Source organism: Triticum dicoccoides, chromosome 2A (genome assembly GCF_002162155.2).
Source record: "Triticum dicoccoides isolate Atlit2015 ecotype Zavitan chromosome 2A, WEW_v2.0, whole genome shotgun sequence".
NCBI lineage: Eukaryota > Viridiplantae > Streptophyta > Magnoliopsida > Poales > Poaceae > Triticum > Triticum dicoccoides.
Genome location: NC_041382.1, coordinates 148,336,553 through 148,346,704, shown reverse-complemented (window position 1 = coordinate 148,346,704; position 10,152 = coordinate 148,336,553). Strand labels below are relative to the sequence as shown.

Sequence of the window (10,152 nt, the reverse complement as noted above, 5' to 3'; positions counted from 1 at the left end):
TGATCATGATGCCCTCATGTCCGTATTTTATTTTATCGACACCTCTATCTCTAAACATGTGGACATATTTTTTGATATCGGCTTCCGCTTGAGGACAAGCGAGGTCTAAGCTTGGGGGAGTTGATACGTCCATTCTGTATCATGCTTTTATATCGATATTTATCGCATTATGGGCTATTACTTCACATTATGTCACAATACTTATGCCTTTTCTCTCTTATTTTACAAGGTTTACATGAAGAGGGAGAATGTGGGCAGCTGGAATTCTGGGCTGGAAAAGGAGCAAATATTAGAGACCTATTCTGCACAACTCCAAAAGTCCTAAAACTCCACAAAAGTCAGTTTTGGAATATATTAAAAATATTGGGTGAAGAAAGCACCAGAGGGGGGCCACCCACTGTCCACGAGGGTGGAGGGCGCGCCCCCTGTCTCGTGGGCCACCTGGAAGCCCCCCGATGCCCATCTTCTGGTATAAGGTGTCTTTTCCCTGGAAAAAATAAGAAGGAAGCTTTCGGGACGAAGCGTCGCGGTCTTGAGGCGGAACCTTGCGGAACCAATCTAGGGCTCTGGCGGAGCTGTTCTGCCAGGGAAACATCCCTCCGAGAGGGGGAAATCGTCACCATCGATCCTCTCATCGGGAGGGGGTCAATCTCCATCAACATCTTCACCAGCACCATCTCCTCTCAAACCCTAGTTCATCTCTTGTATCTGATCTTTGTCTCAAAACCTCAGATTGGTACCTGTGGGTTGCTAGTAGTGTTGATTACTCCTTGTAGTTGATGCTAGTTGGTTTATTCGGTGGAAGATTATATGTTCAGATCCTTTATGCATATTAATACCCATCTGATTATGAACATGAATATGATTTGTGAGTAATTACGTTTGTTCCTGAGGACATGAGAGAAGTCTTGTTATAAGTAGTCATGTGAATTTGGTATTTGTTTGATATTTTGGTGAGATGTGTGTTGTCTTTCCTCTAGTGGTGTTATGTGAAGGTCGACTACATGACACTTCACCATTATTTAGGCCTAGGGGAAGGCATTGGGAAGTAATAAGTAGATGATGGGTTGCTAGAGTGACAGAAGCTTAAACCCTAGTTTATGTGTTGCTTCGTAAGGGGCTGATTTGGATCCACATGTTTCATGCTATGGTTAGGTTTACCTTAATTCTTCTTTCGTAGTTGTGGATGCTTGCGAGAGGGGTTAATCATAAGTGGGATGCTTGTCCAAGGAAGGGCAGTACCCAAGCACCGGTCCACCCACATATCAAATTATCAAAGTAACGAACGTGAATCATATGAGCATGAAGAAAACTAGCTTGGCGATAATTCCCATGTGTCCTCGAGAGCGCTTTCCTTTATATAAGAGTTTGTCTAGGCTTGTCCTTTGCTACAAAAAGGGATTGTGCCACCTTGCTGCACCTTGTTTACTTTTGTTACTTGTTACCCGTTACGAATTACCTTATCATAAAACTATATGTTACCGATAATTTCAGTGCTTGGAGAGAATACCTTACTGAAAACCGCTTGTCATTTCCTTCTGCTCCTTGTTGGGTTCGACACTCTTACTTATCGAAAGGACTACGATAGATCCCCTATACTTGTGGGTCATCAGCCATCACAAGGGGTTGGACTAGAGTCGTGCGTTCCTTCTGCATGGAGGAGGGCATAATATGGGCATTCCGCTTCACCTTGTTCAGCAACCAGAATATATTCCGCCTCTTTCTTTACCGTCTTTAATAGTACAAGTATACAACTGTGGTTCATCATTGTTTATTTGGTTCTTATGTAATTCTTGAACATATGTACCTATGAATCGAATAATGCATTGGTTGTTTGAACCTGATGGATATGAATAAAGTTGTAGCATACATTCAAATTCAAATCCAAATCCGGTACAATTTGGAAAGGCAGCAATTAAATTACGGTGAAATTACGCTCTCCAGGTTGTTACGGCACACACAGTTGGTAAAACACAAACATTTGCGATATGCACCATAATCTGAGACGGTTAACAGAGAGGAAACATGTGCAAGCATGCACACAGTTGCCGTTTGCAAAGCGTGTGCGATGTCAGACAATATCACAAACGGTGTGGGCAAACTAAACATTTGTGTTAGTTGCCTTATCGTACACTATTCGCAACCACGAACTATTTCTGATGAAGTATGCATCATAAACATTGCACCACAGAATAGCGTGTGCGATAGTTGTCATGTACGACGATGTTACGATGGTCCGACGTTTCATAATCCTGTCCGACACTCGTACGACGATTAGCTAATCTTCTTAACGATGAACCGTTTGTGATGGGCCGCGCATCATACACATTCTATAATAGTGAACCATTTGTGATGGGCTGCACATCGTAAATGTAGCACCACAGAATACCGACTGTGATAGCAATGCGAGCAGAAACGAGTAGGAGTACTATAGGGGCCCTATCCCCGGTGGTTTTTGGATCGTGTGGGAAGGACCCCCGCCCACACTCACTTGGCAACGGTTCCAAATGTTGGGTTTAAAACCGTTTGTTTAGGACTGATGCGTACCAGTGCAAATCACTATTAAGAACTAGCAACAGAGAAAATACCAATAATATAAAGTTGAGAACCCTTCCTCAAATAAGAACCGGTAAAATCTCCAACAACGGAAACACAATAGAAGATGCATATGAAATCTGTTTCGGATGAACTTGAGCTTGCCATGAAAATAACCACAAGCTCTGAAACCTCACATGGAGAAAAGCCAAACAACAACCAAGAAATATGATGCCAAGCATGAAAGGTTTGAGCTCTCTGCAAATGATACGAGCAAGCTACTCACTCGAGAGCCCCCCTTGATAGTACGGCTATCAATTCTATAACCCGGTCTCCCACCTAACATCATGATATCGGTAAGATAGAAAACCTATCAAGGTTATACCTTTGTCTTGTGCATAGTCCACTTGAGCATAAGCATGGAAATTTTGCCCATGGGTACGGGTACCTGTAGATACGTACCCGCATGGGCAGGGTATGGGCACAATTTTATACACATGGATAGTACTCGTACCCTACCAGTTAAGTCATGGGTACGGCATGAGTATAACCTTGTACCATCGATATACCATACCCTACCTGTTTATACTGACATGTGGACCTTACCCATGAAGTGTGTTGTGAGCTTGTGAACCTATGTTAAAGTTCTCACCAATTGTCAATTTGAACTGAGGTAATTGTTATGTGCTCATCTATCTGTTATTGAGTTGAGATAAATATTTTTTGGTCAAATGTGGTGTCGGTGAATGTAAAATTGTGAATAACTTGTGTACTATTTATCAGCCCGTTGGGTACCCAATGGGTATGGGTACCTGTCGGGTATGGGTACGGGTAAAGTTTCATACCCATAGGTACGGGTATGGATAGAATTTTGTACCCATTGACTACACGGGTATGGGTATTGTATTGCTTTACCCGCCCCATACCCTACCCATTGCCATCCTTACTTGACCTAGATGATGACGATCTTGACTTCCTCAAGTTGGACTACCTTTCCTGATTGTGCTGGCATGATGAATACTAGTAACCCCCCCCCCCCATACTCCACTATGGGAGAGCCTCTCTTAGGCACATCTTCACTTGTCCATTATCACCAGAATGGATGAAAACCTTCAATCATGTGATATATTTGTGATGCTCCACTTGAACTTGCACAACTCAACCTTGATGATGATCACCACTTGATGTCATCCTCCTTGGGTTATATGAGATCTTCCTTTTGATGCAAGCCCATGGAAAAACATTGTGTATCTTAACTTCTCTCTTCATCAAGATGATGTATTGAAGGTAAACTTAAATGTTCACACAATCTTCTTCTTATTCAAGGCATGCTTGCAATAGGCTCAACACTCACATGACCAATCTTTGGATAACACCTTTGTCATTGACTGATCTTCTACATTGAACCTTGAAGCCAACATATGGTCTCCAAGCAATTCCTATGGACTTCCCTTAAAGTATAACTCAAAGCAACCGTTAGTCCATAGAGCTTGTCATTAATTACCAAAACCAAACATGGGAGCACCATGCTCTTTCACCTCGGCCTTTCTGTGCGAACGACTCTATGTCGCACCCATGGTCTGCATTGGCCTCATCATTCTCACCTTTACTTATTTTGGGCTACCTATGTTTGCTTTCAAGAACTGGGATTCCTCCTCTTGCTTTTGACAAGTGAAGCTTTGTATTTGGCCGAAACCTATTTTGGTGGGGCCATCTAAGTATGTTGGAATGAATTTATATGATGGTTGGCCTCGCCCACAGGCGAGACCACTGTTGTTTTCATAGAAACAATATGAGAGTAGGCGGTAGTAGTAGTGCTTGGCCTCATCATTCTCACCACTATTTAACGTAAATTGCAACCGTAAAGTACATAGTAGTAGGAGTGTAGGACAACCTCATAGTGAAGGTTGTCATACATAGACACAATTGACACCTCTATGTTTTTGCATATGCCTAGTCCCTTTGACAAAGAGCGGCCTAGTCCTATGCTATGAAAGCGTCGAGGGAAGCTTGATTAATCATTGACATTGCCCATACGATACTTCCCAAGGTCGATCGCAAACTTCTCTTCAGCTACGGTAGTCCGAGTCATACGCCACTTCTCAGATTCAAGACTCGAGCTCTTTGAATGGGTCTTGGAGTTCTAGCCCTCTCCATTGAGTTTCTTCAAGTAGGTGAACTAGGAGCCTCCACTCTTAGGATTTTTATAGGCTAGGGGTCCTTAGAAAAGACCAAGGCTAGAGGTGGCACACGTGAGGGGTATATCAACAATTGTTCGTCAACTAGTCTAAGAAGAGTTAAGAATGAAGAGGTAGTGCATGGTCCCTGGTAGACTAGCACACCATTTCCCCTATTAAGGCTTTTTTACATGTCTTCTCTTTTGATTTTGTCGTCTATCTTCTCTTCTATTTAGCTTTGTCTTTTATCTTCTCTTTTCCCTTAATTTGTCGAAACTAGTTCTTGGAATTTCTGTTGAAATGACTTTCAATTTACCACCTAGATACCACATAAGACTATTGCAACCTACTAACGCAATCAACTATGCCCATGATACCTTGTAATACCAACAATTTTGGACATCAAAAGTACTCGCCCATTTTGAATTAATTGAACTTCGAGCTTTGTCCAAAGTGAAATTCCTTATATTTGACCAAATATATTGAAAACTATGCTAAAATTTACCACAAATATATATAATACTCTAAAAATGTATATTATGTTGAATATAATAAAACCAGTATGATGTTATATATGTTAATATATCTTCCTATGAGGGCTTTAATTAACAGAAACACTATGGCTTAGCCGACTGATCTTTGTGTGCGTGTTGCCCCCTCCATGGCTAACGGTTCTGATTTTGATCGGACGACTCGAGAACAACTTCTACTCATAGTCTAGGTTTACGGACGACTCGAGAGCAACTTCTACTCATAGTCTAGATTTACAACTTTGCCTCTGTTGCAATCCTTTCAACCACGACAAGTGGTCTGTTGCAGACCGACCAGACGCGAGGGAGGGCAGCGGCTTTGTTCCCCCAGCACCACAGCCAACCCATATCATGGTGATTACAACAAGGCTCTTATTGCATAAGACTCTTCATTCAAGATGATTTCAATAGAGACCGCCGATATGTGTTAATTATTTTTCTTCCCCAACAAAGGCCATGATTGAAGATAAATAGATTGATTGTTTTCTCGCAAAAGAAAAACAGAGGCCATGTTTCAAAAGAAAAAGAAACGGTTTGGAGTGGTTGCAACAAGACTAGGGCAAAATTACTCTTGTTGCAAAAGCTGACGCTGCTCATACAAGGGAAAAGTCATTCGGCTATTCGGGGCTCCATGAACGGTCGGCAAGACTATTATCGATCTTTTTCAATTATTATCACCCGATCGACGGGTATCACGGTCATTAGTTAACGTATATCACGGCCATTAATTTACCGTATCACCGCCACTAATTGGACCTCAATAAGTCCCGAACGTTTGGAATTTAAGCATGCTAATCCGAACTTTTTTCATGGCAACTTTAATTAAAGCGATGTTGACAAACATGACAATTTTCTGACAAAAAGTCAAATTGGAATAAAGTTGCCATGTATTAACAATTAAAATTGCCACCTCGCAGCAACTAAAATTGCCATCATAAAACGTTCGGAATGACATGCTTAAATTCCGAACGTTCAGGATTTATCTATTCCGCACTAATTAATGGAGGGGATAGTTGGCAAAAATATATTTGCCGGGCCCATGAAGCGTGGAACTGCGTGCCTTGTTGAGATAGATGGATCATATAAAGGCATGTACGATGGTACTATCTTAGCAATGCCACGTAGGACAAATAATGAGGTGAAGGAGAGATAACTCGTAAGAAAAGGTTTGCCTTCTCTTATTTAAGAGAAGACAAGAGATGATCTCTTAGCATGATATGTCTCACCATATTTTTAGGAATAACTACTTATTAAAGATAAGGCTAATAGATGACTCACCCGCAAAAAAATAAAAATAAGAAAAGCTAAAAGATGATTCATTGTAGACAATTTTGTTTGTCATTTCTATAAATTAAATGCAAGACTTAAAATAAAACCGTCTTATAAACTATTGTACTCTCTCTGTCCTATAATATAATAACGTTTTTTAAGCTGACACGGAGGGAGTGCATCCCTAAGCCGATGAAAAAAGGAGGTGGGTTCGAATAGATAGACATACAGTGCGAACTGTCCTCCGTGATCACTTCCGAGGCAGTTTATCTAGCGAAGCTTAGCAGGCAGCAGCAATGGCGGCCGAGCCCAAGATCTGCGTGCTCTCCAATGGGAGGATCACGGCGAACATCGCCAGCTGGGGCGCCACCATCACCTCCCTCCTCGTCCCCGACCCGCAAGGTTTCGCCCATGACTGCTCGAGCAAAAATCTTTTCTCCAGATTCCTTTGGTTTGGTGATTCTTGAATCTGAACTCCTCCCTTTGCGAATTGGTGCTCTGTAAGCAGGGGATCTCGCGGATGTCGTTTTTGGGTTCGACACCCTGGAGCCGTACTTGGTAATAACCGATCTACAATCCCATCTCTGTCTGTATAGACTGTGTAGTGCCTTGACTTTTGGATTGAAGTAACTGGAGGTGGAGTAATCGCTGTGATTAAGTTGTGAATTCTACTCTGGGTAGATTTTTTGGGCTGGATTCTGCGGCAAATTGATGTGCGGTTTATCTGTTCCCTACTTGCCTCAGTTTTTGTTGAATTGTCGGCTATATTGCTTTCTTTGTAACTGCCGGATCTAATTCTTCATTAGATTGAAAGTTTGAAACAACTTCATCTTGTCTATGTTATTAGCAGAAAACACCACCATATCAGGCTGATCACAAGTAGATTATTCTTTGCAGCCGATATAGCAAATTATTGAACAAGCTTGAAGTTTTCAGTAGCCATGGCTACATCTTGTGTTAGTAAATATGGCTTCTAGCTGAATTCCTCTTGGGAAAAGGATATTTATAAAGTTGTGTCCAGTTTCAGGATTTATGACAAGGAAAACTATCAAAAACCAACGTTTCATTCAGTTTATGTCACTGAAAATTTCTTTAGTTTGTCTATGAATACATTTTCTAAACCAGATGCAAGTATAAACTATCCTGATATAAATATTAGTGATTTCATGCGGAATACATGTGAATCAGTGTTATCCTGATACCTAGAATTGATGGTTCCTCAAACAGAAGATGATTGATTTGTCGTCAGGTCTCAGATATAAGCTCTTCCGTTTAATGCAATTTGTCTTGGCAAGTCACTTTATAACTCTCTTTTCTGGGTTTTTGTAATTTGTACATAACCATGTAAATATTATTTTAATAAAAAATACAGTACGATCCTTTCCTGCTGTTTTCATGTAAAAAGAATTCCTATTGTTTTCAGTCCTACCACCAACCAAGCTATATAAAGTTCAGAAGTTTTTCAAAGTTCTTGTGGAACTCCTTTAATCGAAGAGGCCGTAAACCTTGATGCTAGTCATTCACACACCAAAGCCCAATGATAATGACTTATTTCAGATATCTACCAACCAACTGTATATGAAATTTCTTAAGTATCAAGAATGTATCTTGTTATATTAAATTTCCATTGAACTTGTTTCGAAGGGTTGCCTGTGGTTGTTAACATAGACCTGCTGTTTCTTCTATTCTATTTTTGTAGAAAGGCATGGCGCCTTATTTTGGTTGCATAGTTGGCCGAGTTGCAAATAGGATCAAGAACGGGAAGTTTGATCTGAACGGAGTTGAGTATTCGTTGCCTATCAACAACGGGCCGAACAGCCTTCATGGTATGGTTTCATAAATTTCATGCGGTTAGTTTTGGCAAGGTATATACTTTGTTTTAGGTAGATCTGACAATGTGGCTATATGTCTCTGAGGCTTCTTTAGACTAGTCGGTTGCTATGGAACACTGTAAAATAATAAGTAATTTTATTGGTGATTTGAATAATTATCATGTGATATTATCACAAGTTCACAACTGAGTAGCCAGTACACCACAGACCAAGATGTCTTAAGCAGATTGCAATACATGTACACTCATTTTCCTAGTACTATTTTTTAGGCCTCGGAGAACCAAGCGTACTATAAAATTGACATGTCAGGAAATGAAAGCTACAAATTTTGTTCTCTACATTTAACTCATTGTATTACAATTGGTTGTGTTGATGTGCTCAACTGTAAAAAATAATTTGTTTTGTTGCTGAATTGTAAATTTCAGGTGGACTGAAGGGGTTTGACAAAGTTGTGTGGGATGTTGTAGAACGTAAAGATGGCGAGTACCCATCAATAACCTTTCAATATGAGAGCAAAGATGGCGAAGAAGGTAATGTGACCAACAACTTTGTTTATACTACTGAATCCCATGGTTAAGTCTGCCTATTCAAGCATGAATTATTTCACAGGTTACCCTGGTGATGTAACCGTCCGAGCAATGTATTCTCTTCCTGAGGCTACCACTCTAAGACTTGACATGGAAGCTATACCAGCTAACAAAGCCACTCCTATCAGCTTGGCACAGCATACTTACTGGAACCTTGCAGGCCACAACTCTGGCAGCATCTTGGATCATTCGATCCAGATCTGGGCAAAACACGTCACTCCAGTCAATGAAAACACGATTCCTACCGGAGAAATAATGCCCGTCCAGGACACGCCTTTTGATTTCACCACGGAGCACAAGATTGGAGACCGCATCAGCGATGTTCCTGGAGGGTACGACCATAACTATGTGTTGGACTCGGGCGATGAGAAGAATGGCTTGAAGCACGCAGCCAAGCTGAAGGACCCATCGAGCTCACGAACTCTGGACCTCTGGACCGATGCGCCTGGCATGCAGTTCTATACTGCCAACTATGTGAATGGCATCACGGGCAAAGGTGGAGCTGTTTACGGTAAGCATGCCGGAGTATGCTTGGAAACCCAGGGGTTCCCCAATGCCATCAACCAGCCCAATTTCCCGTCTGTGGTGGTGCAGCCTGGTGCGAAGTATAAGCACGCCATGTTGTTTGAGTTCTCGGCATGATTAGATATGCTGCCGGCAGCTTAAATGGCTGCAACTGCAATAGTTATAGAGTGGAATAAAACGACCAGAAGAAAAAAAGTCAAATTGTAGTACCAAACAAAAATAAAAAGGGTGTAGTGACCAGAACTGAGCGACATGATCTCATTCGGAAAATCATGTTCAAGGGTGTCTTATATTTTGGTTGTGTATACTGTGACTGAGAAGAATTATTCACATGCTTGCCAAAATATTGAAGGTCGTTTGCTTGATTTGCATGCTGAAGTGATTCTCTTGTCATTTGACACGAAAAGAGCTTACAAAGCTATTTAACTATGCAGGAAATAAATCTCAAAAGATTCGGTTGATTTCAATGAACAATCTAATCATGAAGTGGCAATTCATCAATGTCCCAACAAACACACCACGGATTACATCAAATTGATCCTCCAGTGTGCACGGTATCTGGGCCATGCATGTCCAGTTCGTGATGCGTGCTGTGAAGACTCCACTCGGATTAGGCACCCAATACAAAAACAATACCAGCGGAAGTACGGTACAAAACGCGTGATTCCGAGAAATGTGTACCAGGCCAGCACAATAT

At 41.3% G+C, this 10,152-nt stretch overlaps 1 protein-coding gene across 1 annotated transcript; it reads left to right on the top strand.

Moving 5' to 3' along the window:
* The first annotated feature begins 6,717 nt into the window (after positions 1 to 6,717).
* LOC119353912 (galactose mutarotase-like) lies at positions 6,718 to 9,833 on the top strand. Its single transcript, XM_037620608.1, has 5 exons — positions 6,718 to 6,913; positions 7,020 to 7,069; positions 8,211 to 8,337; positions 8,769 to 8,873; positions 8,953 to 9,833. Exons 1-5 carry the CDS (start codon positions 6,808 to 6,810, stop codon positions 9,570 to 9,572), a joined length of 1,008 nt encoding a protein of 335 aa, XP_037476505.1. The 5' UTR covers positions 6,718 to 6,807; the 3' UTR covers positions 9,573 to 9,833.
* The last annotated feature ends 319 nt before the right edge of the window (positions 9,834 to 10,152 follow it).